Consider the following 19,059-nt stretch of genomic DNA (forward strand, 5'->3'; position numbering starts at 1 on the left):
AAGTCGAGGTCCAACCAATGAAAGGAGTGTTGGTCGTCGATGGACCGCCCACCAAGATCGGTGGTCCGATCCAATCTCGATTTCAAAAATTGAAAATCGGGATCGCTGGTCCGATCTTTGATTTCTGAGAGAACTTACTTGAATCATGCTCACCCCTAACGACCAAACACGATGTATGCCGGCCGATGAATGGGGACGACTTCATCAGTTTTACACATATATCACCTTCTCATGTCACCAAAAAAAAAAAAAAAATTGGGCCGTTCACCGGAACATCCTCCGAAGGTCGTAAAAGACAAATTAGATTTAAAAAAAAGGAAAACAATACTAAATAATCAATATCGTTGGCCGTTGCCACTGGTCAACGGGTTTGACCAAGAGGATAAGAACTTTCGAAGACAATGACTTCACCGGTACCGGCAGCCAAATTGGCGGCGTCTTAAAGAGAGGTTGAGTTACATAAATGTCTCTGCCGTTGGCCAAAATTGTCATCATCATTCGATTTTGATAACCCAATGAAAACCTGTCCCTTTGGAATTAATAGAGAGATGAAACAATTTTTCTTTTTTGCACTTTTTTTTTTCACACCAAATTCAAAATTCGGATTTCATAATTTTTTCTTTTGTCTAAATATAAGAAAATGAAAAATGATTCATTTGTATTGAAATTCAACTAATATTGTTAAAGGCATTCGATTGCGATCGAATCACATTATCGTTTGGTGTCAGAAATAAAACTTGATTTGTTTTCTATAAACACTCCGTTGCCGAGGGCTTTGCTCGAGATCAAACCGACCTGTACATGATACAACTTTCGTTCATGATAAAATACACCGCTTCGTAAGGAGCTCTCTACTCATGGTGAAACATCTTGTGATGTAAGAAAGGACTTGCTTGCATTAACAAGTTATCATAGTTATATCGCTTTGCTCGCAATGAAATTTAAAATGGCATGTTTGGTTATGTTTCGTAGAACAGTTTCATCTATAGTAAAGTACCGTGTATCCGGAAAAAATCATCAATTTGTAATTCACAATAGAAGGATTTGATTTTTATGGTAAAGTATCTCATAGCGGGGTAGGTTCCCCATTTACGGTAATATAATAATAAACAGCTAAAATATCTATTTATAGTACAATATCTTCAATTTATGGTATTAAGGTCTCATCATGCTTGGTAATATGCTACATTATGGGGAACAATCTTATGTTTGGCTATCTATGGTAGTTCATGGTAGGAAATTTTTAATCATGACAAGAGTTCAAGTTATATCCACATGTTCTTATCTTCCACAAATTAGGGATAATTGCAACCCAAAAAAAAAAAAAAATGGTCCACATGGTATTGTTTTGTTTAATTTTCGTCCTCATATTTTATTTCGTGACAAATTTAGTTGTTTAAACAGATATGTAATTACGATTGTAGCACAAATTTTACAGTTGGAATTCGAAGCAAATATATCTCTTTGCATGGAAAAACAAATTCGATTTTTCAATTTCAAACTTTTTCCGTTGAATTCCATTAAAGCTATTACTATATTAGTAAGGACGAAATGCGTAACACGGAAAACACTCGAAGAATCCCGTTATGGGTAATAGTGCAATAATAACCGGCGGATCAAATCCAATTGAAACCGTTCAATCCTTTGCGTAAAAAAGTTCGTAGTACTTGCTTTATGTCTTTCTTTCCGAATTTTCCGAGCAACGTAATTAAAAATAATGAAGGTAATAATGTGAATTTAAACTTTTGCCAACCTAAAATAATTTAAGCTAGTTATCCTAGATAGGCTCAAATAGACATGGCCAACCCGAACCGGCGGCCCGGAACCGGAATCGGCCCTCAAGGGCCGGTTTCGGTTTCTAAATTTTTGGAACCGGCCCGGAATCGCCGATTCCAACCCGTTTAAAAAAAAAAAAAGGAGACTCGGGAAAAAAGAGCCGTTGAGCTCGGGAACCGGTGGTTCCGAACCCAAACTAGAATCAGCGGTTCGGCCGAACCGGCCTTCTCTAGGCTCAAATCTTCATGTATTTATTCTTTTCCCTGAAATTTCTTTTTCGGATAAAATCCGACCGCTTTTTATTTTTTATTTTTAATTTTTTTATAGATAAGAAGTTTGTGATTTGGACATATAATAATTTTAAAATAGTATAAAAGCAATTATTCGAAGGGGGGTCCTTCCTCTCTTCTTCTCTCGCGTTCTCTCTCCGAGGACTGTAGAAAAGCCCTCTCTTGTTCCACAATCCAGATTCGTCGTCTCCTCTTTCCCTCTCCTAGCTCCGTCTCTCTCATCGCCGTGCCGGTTTCCGATCCTCCCCGTCTCTCCGATCTGACCCGCCGGCCTTGCGGCGAATCAGGTGAACTCGGTTTTGGTTCATGTATCGACGATCTCCTCTCGTTGTTGTTTTCCTCCGATTTTTAGTTGCATCTTTGCTGATTTTGAATATCAGAATCTCTTGCGTGTTCTTTCGATTTTTCGCTGTGCAAATTCTTGGAGGTAATCGTGTCCGTCGTCGTTGTTTTTTGTGTCCCGAGCGCCGTGTTTGTTATTCTGTCGTTTCAATTCTGCCTCACAACGGGATCCCCGCCCCGCTTGAAACAGCTGCCAGAATTGAGCTTTTCGCTAGTAGCGGTTCACTTTATTGCTTGATTAATAGATGGACATTGATCAGATATCGGGTGATAGGGTTAACGCTGAGACTAGAGGCTTTTGGCAGTATCGTCTATTTGATCGCTGGAAGTCGAAAGTGATTTGCATGATGAGATATGTGCCCTCATGTTGTGGTGGATTGCACCCGGCCAACCGACGTTAGTGGTTGGTCTGTGGGTTTCAGTTGGTGCTTTTCCCCAGAATTATGGTATGGCGTCGAGCAGTGGGTCGATTTTGTTGAGGTTTCGTTACTATTCTCATTAATATCCTTCTAGAAGTTTACACTTTGTATCTTGGAGGAGATTAAGTAGGAAGAGAGAGGATTTTAAATATGCTGACTTGTTTGGATGGAGGGAAGGGAGTGGAAAGGAAAGGATTAGGAGAGATTAGGTGAAGTTAATCTTATGTGCATCCGTCCAAAATGGAGCGATTCGGAAGGATTGGCGCTTTCATTAAATGATTCTTACACAAAAGGACATAGCAGTCATGATTCATTATTCTCTATTCCGACAAACATTATCATAACTTAGTGTTTTATTTATTTATTTCCATTCTCTTTCTTTTCTTCCGTACATGTTCGAACCCCTTCTTTTCCTTTCTAATCACATCTACCGAAGACAACGTTGTAGGGAAATTGTTGTTTGATCGTGCCATGCCATATTTTGTGCCTTTTGGTTTTGTTTGAAGAGTATCAGACTTGGTACGTAGTCACCATTCAATATTTGGTGTCTCTTCTGGGTAGTTTGTTCTAACGAAAATTATCTGGTTGCTTTTCTGTAGATATTGATTGAATTGCAAAATCCGTGTCTACATCTCATGCATTTAATTGGTGATGCTATTTCATGGTGCAAGCATGAAATTCTCATTAATTAGCTATTAAACTCTTCCACCACCAAACAGCTGTGTCACTGCATTAATGTTTCTGCATTACCTTTATTTATCAATTATTCTTGGTCATTTTAAGCTCATACATGTTTCTCGATTTGCATGGCACTGAAGCAAACAAGAAGGCAAGTGGTGTTAATGTGGATGGATAATGATCATACCAACAGATAATATGCCTGCTCCGTCTTGGGAGCGTGCACGACGACTTTATGAAAAGGTACTTTTCTTTACCTAATTATATTTGCTGACAGTACTTGTGATCTTGCATTTTGATGCATGCCTCTTTGTACAGAACATTGAGTTGGATAATAAGCGTCGGAAGTCTGCCCAGGCACGAATTCCATCTGACCCAAACGTATGGCAACAGATGCGTGAGAACTATGAAGCAATAATTCTTGAGGATCATTCATTTTCAGAGAAACACAATATTGAGCATGCTCTATGGCAATTGCACTACAAGAAAATTGAGGAATTGAGGGCACACTATAGTGCTGCTCAAGCATCTGCTAATCCAAATGCATCGGTCAATGGGAAAGGACCCTCCTCTCGTCCGGATCGAATAACGAAAATAAGACTGCATTTTAAGACTTTCCTTTCTGAAGCAACTGGGTTCTATCATGATTTGATCTTGAAAATCAGATCAAAGTACGGTCTCCCTCTTGGTTACTTCTCTGAGGATGTAGACAGCAGACTTTTGTCCGAGAAAGATGGAAAAAAATCGGCGGATCTAAAAAGGGTTCTAATATCTTGTCACCGTTGCTTGATTTATTTGGGTGACCTTGCACGCTACAAAGGACTGTATGGAGAGCCTGACTCAAAATCTCGTGAGTATGCAGCAGCTTCAAGTTACTATCTCCAGGCTGCATCTCTTTGGCCGTCTATTGGAAATCCACATCATCAGGTTTCATTTTATTTAGTAATAATTTTATGAATTTTTTATTGAGGCGAATTGTTCAGCTTTATAGTGCTTTCTGGATGTTTATATTGTGTCAATTCACTTTCTCTGCAGCTTGCGATACTAGCTTCTTATTCTGGTGACGATTTGCTGACTGTTTACCGATACTTTCGGAGTTTGGCTGTGGATAACCCGTGTTCTACTGCAAGGGACAACTTGATTGTGGCCTTCGAAAAGGTATTCCTTTCAAGATACAATGAAGTACTGACATTCTAGCTTGTGATTTTGTAGGTTTTGTTCCTTAGATTGTTGAATTTTTGTCGTGTGATACTCCAATCTCATAGATGCTACGTTTCTTATCTTCTTTTCTGATGTCTATTGTATTGAGTCTTGAGAGAAGAGTTAGGATTGGGTCCTAAGATTTTCTTGGTTGTTTTTGGATTGAAGGTAAGATCTTCATCAAGGATTTTAGGGTGCAACAAATTGAGCAAGACGACTATATGTACAAATTGTCAGTTACTTGCATATTTTTTTTAGAAAGAGGAACAAAGCTCAAATGTAGAGCTCTTAATTTGAGAGAAATCGAGGACTGTCAAGAAAGATATATCTCAAAGAAGCATGCATAGGATCTAACCGCATAGAGGATAAACAAAAGTGCATATGACAAACCCATAATCAGATGCACCAGACAACAAGGAAAAATTCAAAGAGGAAGAACTGGAGATGTTGACGCTGCTCACCAGGAAAGTGGTGTGAAGAAAGAGAAACAAAATGGATATGGGTGTCTGTCATATTATTGGAGAGTGGCGGTACAGGAGGAGGAAGAAAGTGGCATCTCTCACGACATATTCTCATGGCTTGCTTCTAATTTTCTTTTGCTACTGTTTTAAATGGGCCTAAAAGCTTGTTTTGAGAGCATGATGGCTCTTGGCCATTGAGACTTTAGACCTAATTTATGTATTATGGCATTGAGAGATGTCATTTCCTTTCTCTTCCTGCACCACCACTCTCCAGAATGTTGAAAAGGCCTACATTTAAGCTAAAGTGGGACATGTAGTATTGGGAGTAGAATCACGATCCCACCTGGATCTACACAGGATCAGTCTTAACCATGTTCGGTATTGTACTCTACTGCCATAGTTTATGTATTATGGCATTGAGAGATGTCATTTCCTTTCTCCTCCTCCACCACCGCTCTCCAAAAGTGTTGAAAAGGCCTAAATTTAAATTAAAGAGGGATGCGTAGTATTGGGACTAGAGTCAAGATCCCACCTGGATCTACACGGGTCTTAACCATGTTCAGTATTGTACTCCGCTGACTTGATCATAAACTCCTTAACGATTGGGGTCTCAAGTATGAAGCATATAAAAATACGCTCCTCAAACATTGGTGAGCTGGTAAGAACATCTGGGTTTCATATGGAATCATTTTTATTTAAGGGGAGTTTGCATAAAGTAAATACAATTGCAATGATCCAAATATCAGCTGGAATGGTGTTAACATATACATTAATGGGGAATCTCATTACTCATTAGTCATGGAAGGGTTGTGCACTTCCTCAGTTTTGGAGTCCAGATGGAGTCATTATAATTGCCTACTGAAAGATGGTACTTTGAAAAACATTTTGCATTGGAGATTTTCGTTGCTATAATTTGTTTATTTGTTAGGGTGACAAGTCTCTCGGGTTTTCACTTAATTTGATAAGCATTTTGGATATGTAATGTAAACTATATGATGAGGTTGTAGCACTCAACCTAAAAAGCTAGGAAATTGTTTGGTAATTAATGTCGGCATTGCTTATTTTAGCAAGCACTTATTTATGGTGCCTTTTGTGTTGGTGCGTCTGGGGAAAAAGGTAGTTGACATATTTGTTTTTACCTTTTATTGAATTGTCAGAATCGTCAGAGTTTCTCTCTACTGCATGGGGATGCTAAAACTTCCGTGGTTCGGTCTGCTGGAAAAGTGAGAGGACAGCCAGCCAAGCTTGCATCTAAAGATACTGTTGCTGAAGCTGCAACTTTGAGAGAAAGTAACTCCAACACCCATGATACCTACAACTCACTTTGCATCCATTTTGTCCGTCTAAATGGGATTCTGTTCACTCGAACAAGGTAAGTGCTTATTAGTAGTTTTTTGCTTTTTTCTATTTTCATGGTGTATTTGCTGTTTATATTGGCATTCTTGGTGTAGCTTGGAGACCTTTGCAGAAGTCCTCTCTTTGGTTGTCACTGGTTTATGTGATCTTATGTCCTCTGGGCCGGAAGAAGAGATGCGTTTTGGAAATGATGCTTTTGAGAATGGTCTTTTCATTATCAGGCTTGTGTCTATCCTTATATATACTATTCATAATGTGAAACGCGAGAGTGAAGGCCAGAGTTATGCAGAAATCGTCCAGCGTGCTGTACTCCTTCAGAATGCATTGACTGCGGTTTTTGAGATCATGGGACTTGTGATGGAGAGATGCGAACAAGTTTGTGATCCTTCTTTGAGTTACCTCTTACCTGGCATTTTGGTCTTTGTGGAATGGTTGGCATCTTATCCTGATGTTGCCACGGGCGGCGATGTTGATGAGAAGCAGGCAACTGTTAGATCAAATTTGTGGCGTCATTACATCTCTCTTATGAATAAGCTTTTGTCAATCGGGTCGATGTCCATAGATGACTGTGACGATGAAAGTTGCTTTGATAACATGAGCAGATATGAAGAAGGGGAAACTGGAAACCGCCTTGCTTTGTGGGAAGATTTTGAGTTGAGAGGATTTCTGCCGCTTGTTCCCGCACAAACCATTTTGGACTTTTCAAGAAAGCATTCTTTTGGAAGCGAAGGGATCAAGGAAAAAAATGCTCGTGTTAAAAGAACTCTTGCAGCTGGGAAAGTGCTTGTAGGAGGGGTTGAAATCAATAATGAAACAGTTTGGTATGACTCAAAGGCTAAGAAATTTGTCATTGGTGTGGAGAGTCAACTGTCAGCAGAGGACATTCGGCCTCCCGAGTCTACTGTGCCTAAGGCAAATGACATGTTGCTAGAAAATGGAGTGCAAATGGCCGTGGAATCGAAAGAGTTCCTGTCGAATTCTCAACTATATGTGGAGGGGGAAGAGGAAGATGAAGAGATTGTTTTTAAGCCGACGGCAGCAGAGAAGCAAACAAACACTGCTGTTCAAAATATGGTCTCTTCTAAGATGTTGGAGCAGCCACAGAAAAATGCCTTTGGAAGCGATCAACCCTTCTCAATTGCTTCTATGTCAGGGCCTCCGGATAACTCTCTGCATTTGACCACTTCAGATGCTTTTTCGTGGAACCCTGTTTCTGCTGGTAATTTACAGCCGATCAAATCACATACTTCAAATTGGTTGACAGAGGAAACTTTGCTGTCTAATAGCTTCAAAGATCTAAGGATGCTGGAGAATGGGCATCTGGCACATGCTGAGATCAATGAGAACACGGTCAACTTTTTCCCTGCTGTTAATTCATTTCCAATCAGACAGTCTGCTATTAATAGTGACAGCTTGTTTCTGAATCAGGCCAATGCTCCAGATGCTGTGGTTCCTTCATTCATATATAATCCTCTCATGTCTTCTGGAGTTAGTGTTGATGCTTTGGCTGCAAAGCCATCATCTGCTTCTCCTGTAGGTTTGAAGAAGAAACCAGTTGCTCGGCCAATCAGACATATTGGTCCTCCCCCTGGTTTTAGTGCTGTTCCTAAGCAGGCCAATGGACCCTTTTCTGGTTTAGACTTGACCTATCAGAACCAAATGTTGGACAATTATAGCTGGTTGGATGGGTATCAGATGTCTTCCGCATTTGGGGGCATTGGGGACAATTCCATCAGTTATTCGTCTTTTGCTAACTTGCCGCCCATTAGTAGCAGTGCGGCTTCAATTGGGACAGTCAGCTTCCCGTTTCCAGGAAAGCAAGTTCCATCGGTCCACCAAACGGAGAATCATAAAGGCTGGCATGATCACGAGACTGTGGAGCATCAGAAGCAGATGCAGCAAACTCAGCAAATGATTAATGGGAACCCACAGCTTGGTCCTTTGCCAGAGCAGTACCAAGGATCAGTCTGGACAGGTCGTCATTTTGTGTGAGATCAATGTGACAGCATATTGTGGTATGGTTAAGTTTACGATAACTCTTAAGAGTGTGTGGTCAATCTGCTGCCTTATGGAGTGGGAACTAAATGTATCTGTTTTTGTCAGGAATGATTTTGGTGAGGCCCTCTGCCGTATCAAGCTCCAGTTAGGCGGATCTATCAATGCTAAGTTTCTGTTGGAGTATGGATGGCCTTGGCTTTTAGATTGGAAGTTCTACTTAGCAAGTGAGATTTCTTTGTTCACAATTATTGTGTTTCAACCCCCGAGAAATGAGAATTACCAACTAAATTAGCCTTTGTTTGGTTAATAAACTTAGCTGATGAGTAAATTGGAGCCAGATGACTCAGAGAAGCCCTATTAAATCTCTCAACAATGACTTTACTAATTAGGCGTTATGAATTCCCATCCAAAGGAAAAAAAAAATGCCTTGAGAAACTAGGTTTTGCAGGCTAAAGTTGATTGTGTCAGCATTGTCTATTTGTAGGACAAATTTAGCAGTTGTCACATTTGTTCAATGCAGTCTCTTGTTCTCGGCTTTCCTTGTATCTTCTTTATTTCTTAGAAAGTGACATGCATTTCTTGATTTGAGTTAGGGATAGCTGTATTCCCTCTGATCCAGAAGTTTATGTTCTGAATAATGTTAGGTATATGAAGACTAGTTTACAAAATTGATATACCAAATGTTGTGCCAGACTACAAGTAGACATTTAAAACAGTTGTCGTAATAAGAGTCTGCCACATGCTTAATACACCAATTTTGCATACCAAATGTAGTACAGCAGGTTTTGTGCCATTTCTTTCTTTTTGGAATCTGTTCTTGTCTTGACTGTGACTCTTTCAGTTGAACAGGTAAGCCAAGCTTGGGAGCTCAGGAGGAAATCTTGAGGAAGTCGAGCATTTTTCTAATGCCAGGTTCGTAAGCAGCTGCATCGGTGACAGTGGTCAAAAGATATGTTGGATACTGAGATCATTAACTGTTGGGGATTATTATTATATCTGAATGATGGAATGTGGATGGCATGCTCTCTGTTCTACTGGGTTGTCACATGATGAGTTTGGGCATCTAGTGTTGGCAGTTTGCGATTGGCGGAAGCGTTTTGTTGGATCAGCCCGTCAGAAATTCGAGAGCTCCAGTCATGACTTTGGCACTGTCTGGCCTATGCCGGGGTGGTATTTGATGAGAATAATCCCATCCAGAGCTATGTGATGGGGTCGAGTCTGAGTAATGGATAGATGACATGTCTGGAACCGAGTATCTGCATTTCCATATTTGCTTTAGTGGTTTGAAGAACCGAGATAGAAGACTTAGTTTGTCTCGTCTTTGTTGAAGTCCAGGTCGAGCTTCAGCACAATAAAGTCCTCGTGCTCTCCTTTTTAGTGTCGGTGCGTCTGTCTGCGCCATGCTTTTTATATATTGTCACACAATTGGCTAGACATATGGATTACTTCATGTTGATTCGATACTGACCTGCTGTTCTGGATTCTATGCTCTTCGAATTTGGTCTAGAATCAGGTCTCGTGCTTATCCGAGCAGCTCCGATAGTTTCGTAGTCTCGCAAGTGAGCTTTCTGGGCTCTCTCTCTCTCTCTCCAGAGAACTTGTCTATGGGATCTTTAGTTGTCGACAGGTGCTTGACTGTGCTAATAATCGATGACAAAAAGAACAAGCCGAGTAAAAATTTCCGTTGTCATTGGGTAGATTAGTTTCATCACGTTGCAGCGAACGTGAATCCTGTGTCCTACCAAATCTGTGATGATGGAACCGGATCATTGTGCATCGTCTTCTATCTTGAAAGGTACTAAGGAGAAGTCAATGTAAACGCGTCTCCGATCTACCATTAATCACTGCAGCCCGAGGATGGAGCTGATCCCATCTAGCAGAGGCACGGTGATGGAGATGGCGATGGCGATGGGCCGATAGATGTGAATCATGACTTTAATTGAGAACAGTTTTGCGTAGTGAACGACACCAAAATGAAACTAACAAGTACGAAAAAGCGGCATCTAGGCTTTTAATTGGCACAATCTTATATCATCTAATAAAATTAAATAGAATAATATGTTTGCTTACACAAATTCGAGAGATTACAATTCAATAGGATGGGAATTTTTTATTTTATTTTAGTAGTGGGTATTTCCACTGATTTCTCATCATAAATCCATAACCTAAAGAGATATACTCAGTATTTTCGAAGTTCCAAATGTCGCAGTCTTTTTTCTTCACCCCTAACCGCCACCTCCTCTCCTCTCCCTTCCATCTTCACATAGGTTTTTCTTCTTTCTCTATGAAGGGAAGGGTTTGAGCTAGATCTCTCCCTCCCCTCCCATTTTCATTAACAGATTTAGTTTTCTGTTTTTTTTTTTTTTTGCTTTTCTTTTATCCGTGGAGCTTTTTTCTTCCAATCTACTCTAGATTTGGAAGCTTCTCTCTCCAGTTTCAAAGAGTTTTTTAGTGTATGTTTTTAGGGTTTCGCTTTCCTCGAATTTCGTTAGCGTACAAGTTTAGTTTTGAAGGAGATCGGAATAGTTTGGTGAAGGTTTTACTCTCACTATCATATATATGCTCGTTTAACATTCTTATTCTGCATGGTGATAGTATTGGGGATGCCGAACCTAGGGGCGCACTGCTGAAAGGTAAAACCATAGCAATATATGAAGATCTTAGTGTGTGTGCTCATTACCGAAGACGAATTCAGTGATCGACCATCAATTTTGGTTTGAAGAACTTATAGATTTGCCTTTATCATTGTTCTGATGATTTATTTTGTTATTTGGATATTGTTGTTCTTTGAAGTTATAACAGTTGGACTGTGATATTTTTCTGTTTTATTGCAGATATGAATGAAATGCTACTTTGAACCCAAAAAAAAAAAAAAAATTCCAAATATCTAGTTGGTACGTAATATTAGCGTTGCGTTTAATTCTAAAATGCGACGTAGTGAAGCAGAACACCCAGAGAAGCAGCAACGACGGCAACGATAAGAAGCAAACATTTCCCTTGTTAAAGCAAGGTCGACTATTGAATCGTGGAAAGGTTCTCTTGTCAGGAACATCTCTGGGTCACACATGGTGAACGAATTCAACACTTAAATCAAGATTTTAGCTCTTTTGATTCCACACCCAGACTATCTTGTGACCTAAGCAAGTCGAAACTATATCTAAAATGTTCAATATCAAGTTTTCTTCGAATCATACCGTTATGCTAACGTGCTTCTTTTGAATCATCAAAATAGTTATTAACACGCGCGTCTTCGAAATTATTCGGTATGAATAAATTGGACATATCTAAAGAATTTTGTTAAGGGAAAAGCGGTGCTCTGGTTTGCATCTTTTGCCTGAAAGATGGCACCACAGTGAAGTTTCACTTTATAACTACAGTAACGGGGAAAAGGTAAGGAATTACTTGTTTTCCCTATAGTTAATATTTTTACACCATTGATGCACCAGAAATTACACACACACACACAAAAAAAAAAAAAAAGAGCTTCAAAGAAAGTCGGCACTCAAAAATTCACTCACCAAGTCATCATGCAGTATCAGCAGCAGTAGTAGTAGTAGTAGAATGGCACTACACCACACATAAGAGGTAAAACATGACGTACGCTCGAATGTTGGCAAAACGTCCTCATCTCCTACTTAAAACTTAAAAGTTTAAATCATCGAGAGAGAGGTCAAGATCGAGTATATCAATATATCCAGTTGAGCACACATTCACTTAAAACTTAAAAATTTAAGCTAATAAATTATGAACCAATTGGGATATATTAACTTTTCCACACTACATCGAGCCTTTCCTAACGCAACTCGTATGTGCATCTCAACCTTACTAGGTCTAGCCATGTCGCAATTATAAAAAGAATGTGATAAGCCATGATATGATTTATCGCAACAAAAATGAATACCTGAAAAACATAGGTCTATACTCCATGCAAGGTTGAGGCAACATAAGTCCCGCCGACTTTTATATCTGGATTTTGGCACGCAATATAGGTTTGATTTCCCACAACACATCAAATGTGAATAATTTCATGTTCAAGACTCGATATCACTGCCAATTGTTCTAAAAACTTAAGCTAGTATAATATTCAATTACTCTAACAATATAGATCTTGTGTATGTTCATGTGTGCTTGACGAGTTTGTTCTTTCTTTTTTTTTCCTTCCATACCATCAATTGCAAACACAAACTCTTGTGTTTGTTCTACATTTGTTACGATCGGCTCACATATTATTTCGGTTGGTGATGTTAACGAGAGATTTTTCCTGAGCTTGATGCAGAGAGCTCGATTCAGGTGCAGCCGTTCTTCATAAAAAAGATTGGACAAAGAATTTAAAGGTGGGGACTTTGTTAGGCTTTTAAGTAGCTGCAAGAAGTGAATGAGCAGATCACTTGATTCCCCCTCAAAAAGAATAAATTAAATTTTCTAGATGGAAGGAGTACCACCAAATTGGTTTTTGAATGGACCATGCCACAATAATGCTGATCACCAGCAAGTTTTGTACAAACCAAAATAGCAATAATGGAATGAAATGGCAGATTTCTGACATACCCACCTGCATTTAGTCCCCCTTTATTTCATCGTACTGTATCTACTTGACATCCATTTTTGGTTGCTCCTAGAGTTTTATGGTGTTGCGGTAGGTCCTCGGTGTTATTTCTTCCATCTACTGCTTGTCGAATGTTCTTAAATTTGTACAGAACACAAGTACTTGCACAGACCATGTTGGATGGATGAGTTGCTCCTATAGTTTTATGGTGTTGCGGTAGGTCCTCGGTGTTATTTCTTCCATCTACTGCTTGTCGATTGTTCTTAAATTTGTACAAAACACGAGTACTTGCACAGATCATGTTGGATGGATGAGTTGTGTCCTAAGCAATCGCCAAATCCCTTCGAATGCGCGCCTTCCTTCGCCGGTCCGACAATGCTGGCCAAAGAATGTTCCTTTCGTCTGTCCGTCCTTTCTCGCTCTCGGAACGTTAGGACGGCTCAGACTAAACATTCGAAAAAAAAATAAATCTTGAAGTGAAAATAGATAGTTTCGAGTAGGCAACGGGGGTTAGATCAGAGGACCAATTTTTTTTTCTTGGTCTGAATCAGAAAACTAATTGAGAATGCCTGTTTTCTTCGGCTTTTATTGTGAATTTTTTTTTGGCAGTAATCTTAATAGTATTGTGTAACTTGTCAAATGTGGTTTCATTTATACCTACCTATTTTTTATGCAAGTCCTAAACTTGCGTTTTTCGAAAAAAAAAAAAAAATCTGCGTTTGCTCGTCAAGATTTCTAGTCGGGATAGGAAATATATGATGGGATACAAAATTATGTCTAATGGTTACAACTCTTCGGACATGATAGTTTCGGATATGAAGAGTCGTGTCCGTCCGAATTAGCAGTTTTTAGTACATGATGAGTTGCGTCCGGTTGTAACAGTTCAAGATATGAAAAGTTGCATTCTTTTCTGACGTGAAAAGTTGTGATATTTTCAGAATAACATGTCTGTTCGCAAAGGTTCTTCTCTAATATATATAGTACATCCCATTCATTATTCTCTAAACTACAACTTTCACTTTCATTTTCGTAAAGAAATAGAGCCTTCCTTTTCAATTGTTTCTCTTAAGAGATCCTGGAAAAATATCAAAATTACTATCTACTATTTTCGATTGAGACTTTGTTGTACTTTGGAGGTTATTTGCCGAAAATTACTAGTAACGTTGTGGGACAAATAAATCCTTAAAGAAAGTACTATCATGCCTCAAAGTCTACTTCAATTTCATCCCATTCTTGACGGTTTTTTCCAACAAGGAAACCACAAATGCACAAACTTAGATTACCTCCATCAATGAATCCATAATTACTGTACGATCTAAATCTTAAAAAGAAAAAGGATCTCATTGCAACATTCCGAGGCCATAATCTGATAAGAGAGAGAAATCATGATCATCCACCTTCGCGATTCTGAAAAATATAGTGCTTCAACTCTCTCACCACTTTCGTAAAACTTGAACATGAACAACAGAGTTATATAAGAGAATGAGTTTTGACTCTCTTGCTATTTTCGTAGACTTTTAATGTGAACTAGAGAGATATATACAAGAGAAGGAACTTCGACTCTCTCGTCGTTTTCATGAAGCTTTGATGTGAACAAAAGAACTACGGATAAATCATGAAATTTCAACATGAATGTGAATATTCTTTTCTAGGTTGAATCTATTCATTTAAAATCTGGATTTTTATGCTTCATTTCTTATTTGAATATTTTTTTTTATTTCCCCCCTCTTGTTTTTATTTCTTTTCTATTCCCTTCCATTATTCCTTAATAAAAATGTATTAAACAATAAACTCGACTAATATGCTTAAAATATATAATAATTATGTATGCGAACTATATATGTATAGAATATACATAATAGCATAAAAAGAAATTCAAATACATAATAGAATAAATAAAAATGATTTTTTATTTTCTTCTTATTTAGGATTTTCTTATATTATATTAGATTTCAAATATTATCTTGTATTTGATTATTTTGGATTTTTTCAATTTAAAAATTTGTTATTCAATAAAAACAACTTTTATAACATGGATATAAAAAAAAATGATATTCACTTTTATTCCATCTATCCCCTATAATATTTTTATTCGGATTATATCCTTCTTATATTCAACTTCATTCTATCTTGTACGCGTTCCTCTTTCCTAACGTAATAACTAACGATTACTTCTTGTCAAGGTCGATATTAAATGCTGTCACTTAGAGTCCTCGGTCGACTTTACTTCCGGCCAATCATTTTATGATTACTCGCTTTGGGGTCCCAAACGACCTTATTTCGGGGATTATAACCCATAGGACTTGATGATTAGAAATTGATAATCACGTATGAATTAATGGAAAAATTATACAATTTGTCTTAAAACTTATCATATGGATGTCAATTCGGTCTCAAACTTTTTAATTTTTCAAGTAATCGGTTCTATGTCATGGTCATCCGCCTCACTTCAACTTGGCTACTTAATTACTTGATCCTTGAGAGGTGGAAACATAATCGAATTCCGATACCTCATCCTAAGATATAATTAAGAGGAGAGCATATGTCCGAAACTATTAAATATATCCAATCGGACACCTTTATCAATAATTTTTAGGCATGGTGTTATTACCTAACTAAATATATTTAATAATTGCTTAATTCCTCGTCAAATCGTACACACCCGATGTTTATTTCTATCATCCTCACTCTTTCACCTTACATACCTTCCCCATTAGCGTGAGCCCTCCATGTTTGGCCAACTTCCTAAATCTAGCTATTCCATTTGCATCATCATATCTAAACCTAAACTCTCCATCTAACACCATTCTTGCTTATTACTTCAATTTTAGTCATAAGCGAACTAACCGGTGACGGCACGGCGAACTTGAAGACAAGTGCGTTTCCGTACACTAACACTCGCCTTCGTTCATAGTCTCTTCCGTCGATCAGAACCGTGATGACAATCTTCGCTTGACTTCTACGTACGATGTACGAGGTCCCTTCTTGAGAAATTTATAGTGATCTTTACAACGGAGGACACATCCAATTAACTGCCGAATTGGATTCCACTTGTTGTGGAAACACCGTAGAAATCTGATATCTTATAATCGAGAGATCACCAAGCAACTATCCAAATCTAAATTCAATATTCGCATTTTCTCAAATTTTAAGTATTCAAGACATGGGCCAATTAGATATCTTAATTATTCCATCTCTCAATTCATACCCGATATAAGATGCTATTTCACTAACATCCTCGTACAATTGCGTACTAATAATCTTACTTTCTCGGCTACTAAACCATGTTTTGATTCGCTTTTTAGTCTAACAATGAGATTAATATAAGGTGTCTCATCAATATGAGATTCACTTATCTAACACGAGTTTTTTTTTTTTTTTTTTTCTAAAGTAAATATTTCATTCATATCTCAAAATCCCAAACAGCAAAGTAGAACAATAAAACACAAACTACTGTGATGAGCACACTATCATCCCAAAAACAAATCTATCTTAGCATCAAAACAAAACGAACGGCGGCCGATCATCGAATCTCGCATCATCATAAGTGAAGAGTACACATCCTAATCTCATTGTTCAATAGCTACAACTTGCCCAATCGGCGGTTCACTCTTTGGTTCAGCATCCTCAACAACATCGCCATATGAAGGCACCAAAAAGAGGTTGAACATGCTCTCAAATCTAGATCTAGATAAGGAGAGATCAAACGACCATAGAAACGTTTCTAAGGAACTCTTAGATGTAATTCTAGATTGAGAGAGAAGAGCTCACAAATCTAGGTCAAGATCGAGAGATGAGAGCTTCCAAAACTCTGAGAAGTCATATAGCCACTTCCACTGCAGTGTAAACTCATCGTATTCCTCTTTGATCCTTTCGGACTTCTTAGTTTGGAGGATCTAAAACATCGGGCTGATTCCTAACGGAAGAAGCGAAATATACTTTTGACGAGCAGAGAAAAGCATCAGCAACAAGGGAAAAAGAAAAACAACAAAAGACTACATAAGTAGTAATATAATGCACCCCAGATAAGATTGGGAGCAAAAATCTCAATTCGAGTCGAGAAAATGGAGCCTCCCTCGACCGACAGTTATTTCTCAGTCGAGTGAGCTTGGATAGGAGCGTGGAACACAAATTTGAAAATTTGAACTTGCTTGCGGATGAGGTAATGCAACTTTCAAACCAGGGCATAATTCCATTTTTCACTCGGTCCATTGACTTGTGCAGTTTTTCGTACGCGGCTGCTAGCGCGGCTGACAAGACAAGTTGGTGTTCATACAGAGATTCATACGCTCCCCGTCTGAATTCTACCAAAAGACAAAAACGCAACGCATTTTCCCACTTATGCCTTGAAAAAGTTGAGGACAAAAATAATCTTGTGTTTTATGATTGCATTGTGGTTTACTTTGTTGCCATCCAATAAAATCATTTTGATCATTTGGGAGTGACGAAAACAATACCATCGCTATGAATGTTAATTTTCACGTAATTCGAGTAAGGCGTCAAATAATATGAACTCCAGGCAACCACGTAAAAAGTTAAAAGCTAGTAAGGATGAGCATGAATTTAGGGCAGAACCGAAAATCGGACTGGAGAAAATAGGGTAGGTTCTAGGTCTCAATATATGAAGAATAGATTTTAGATTCTAAAAACTAAGGAATCGGTTCCAAATGGTAGGTTACAAGTTCTAAGGGGTGGAACCTGGAATTGAGGAATGAGTTTTTGTGTTATTCTTATTTCATGGCGTCTAATGATGAGTGTGTAATATTGAATCGTTAGTCCGATCTTCCATTTTTGGGATATTCATGGCCGATACTTTTATTTTGTTAATATTTCATATTCTTTGTGTGTCTAATGAGTTGTGGTTAGCGAATTGTAATAGGTTTTAGGTTATAGGTTCTAGGTTCCATAAAATAAGGAACCGATTTCGACAAATAAATTTAAGGTGAAACTTGAAAGGAACCTGGAATCCCTTAAGCCTAAAAGCTAGATCCAAATCTAAATCAACAACAACTTCAAAGAAAGAAGATCATAATCGCCTCCACGGTACCCTTAAGCACTTAACGGAGACTCGAATCAATCTTGAATTGGATATATCATGTTCAAATTGCACGCCCTGCTTTGGACAGGCCATGGTTCCAATCAATATTTATTGCTTGGACAAAAGAAGATTGTGAGACGAAGGAAAAAGATGGAAGAACCAAATGTCAGTTGAATCTCGACCAACCCCAACCGTTTCATCAATCCACACGAAGAAACAATATTATTCACTATGTTGCCAAAAAAATGCAACTTACCAAAAAAAAAAAAAAAAAAGGGCAATGATCTTGAGACTTTTCCTTCAATTTCCTGCCGAATTTGCTCCGCCAAATGGAAATTGCTAGACAGCCAAGAGGGGAAAAACACACATGTTGATGCCACGTGTCGAAAACCCATTTCACAGAGGCCGTGTCAAAACTAACATGTATGGTCCTAGCTTTATTTTCTCTCTTAAAAAGTTCAAAACACACGTCTTAAAAACCTCGGGGAAACGACGTAAATAGTCCTTAAATTCAATGTAGTATGTCGCCATTCAACTTTTAACTTATTCAATGTATATGCAATGTCATTTTCGAACTTTTGATTTGCTTAATAAATATCTCTTGAACTTTGGTCTAATGTTTAATATGATTTCTGAATTTTTAAATATTTTTCATATAATCTAAGGATTACATTGAATATTTATCATTATTTTAAAGATAATATTGAACAAATTAAAAGTTTATAAACGATATTGTAGGGTGAGCCGAACTCGAAGTACCACAATGCACGCGCTATCACGCGCGCCCGGAGATGTCAGCGAGGGCAACCACCAACGGGTAAGCCAAGTCAACACTCCAAGGGTTGACTTGGGAAGCGAAGAAAAGCGAGATGGGAAAACATTAAATTTCCACAACCACGGCCATGGAATGGCTTTATGATGTTGCAGGATCGGCAGTTCTCACGGTGGCCACATG

General features: G+C 38.3%; 1 protein-coding gene across 3 annotated transcripts; it reads left to right on the top strand.

Annotated features, from left to right (window-relative positions):
* Window positions 1-2,181: 2,181 nt before the first annotated feature.
* LOC115756986 (nonsense-mediated mRNA decay factor SMG7-like) lies at window positions 2,182-10,001 on the top strand. 3 transcript variants are annotated; one of them, XM_030697023.2, is made up of 8 exons: window positions 2,182-2,353; window positions 3,611-3,748; window positions 3,824-4,432; window positions 4,541-4,663; window positions 6,324-6,538; window positions 6,618-8,537; window positions 8,626-8,744; window positions 9,362-10,001. In XM_030697023.2, the coding sequence occupies exons 2-6, from the start codon at window positions 3,683-3,685 to the stop codon at window positions 8,512-8,514; spliced, it is 2,910 nt and encodes a 969-aa protein (XP_030552883.1). In that variant the 5' UTR covers window positions 2,182-2,353; window positions 3,611-3,682; the 3' UTR covers window positions 8,515-8,537; window positions 8,626-8,744; window positions 9,362-10,001. The 3 variants fall into 3 exon arrangements, with proteins under 3 accessions (XP_030552883.1, XP_030552882.1, XP_030552884.1); XM_030697022.2 differs by having other exon boundaries at window positions 3,646-3,748; XM_030697024.2 differs by having other exon boundaries at window positions 3,646-3,748; window positions 9,370-10,001.
* The last annotated feature ends 9,058 nt before the right edge of the window (window positions 10,002-19,059 follow it).

Source organism: Rhodamnia argentea, chromosome 4, assembly GCF_020921035.1.
Source record: "Rhodamnia argentea isolate NSW1041297 chromosome 4, ASM2092103v1, whole genome shotgun sequence".
In the NCBI taxonomy this organism is placed as follows: domain Eukaryota; kingdom Viridiplantae; phylum Streptophyta; class Magnoliopsida; order Myrtales; family Myrtaceae; genus Rhodamnia; species Rhodamnia argentea.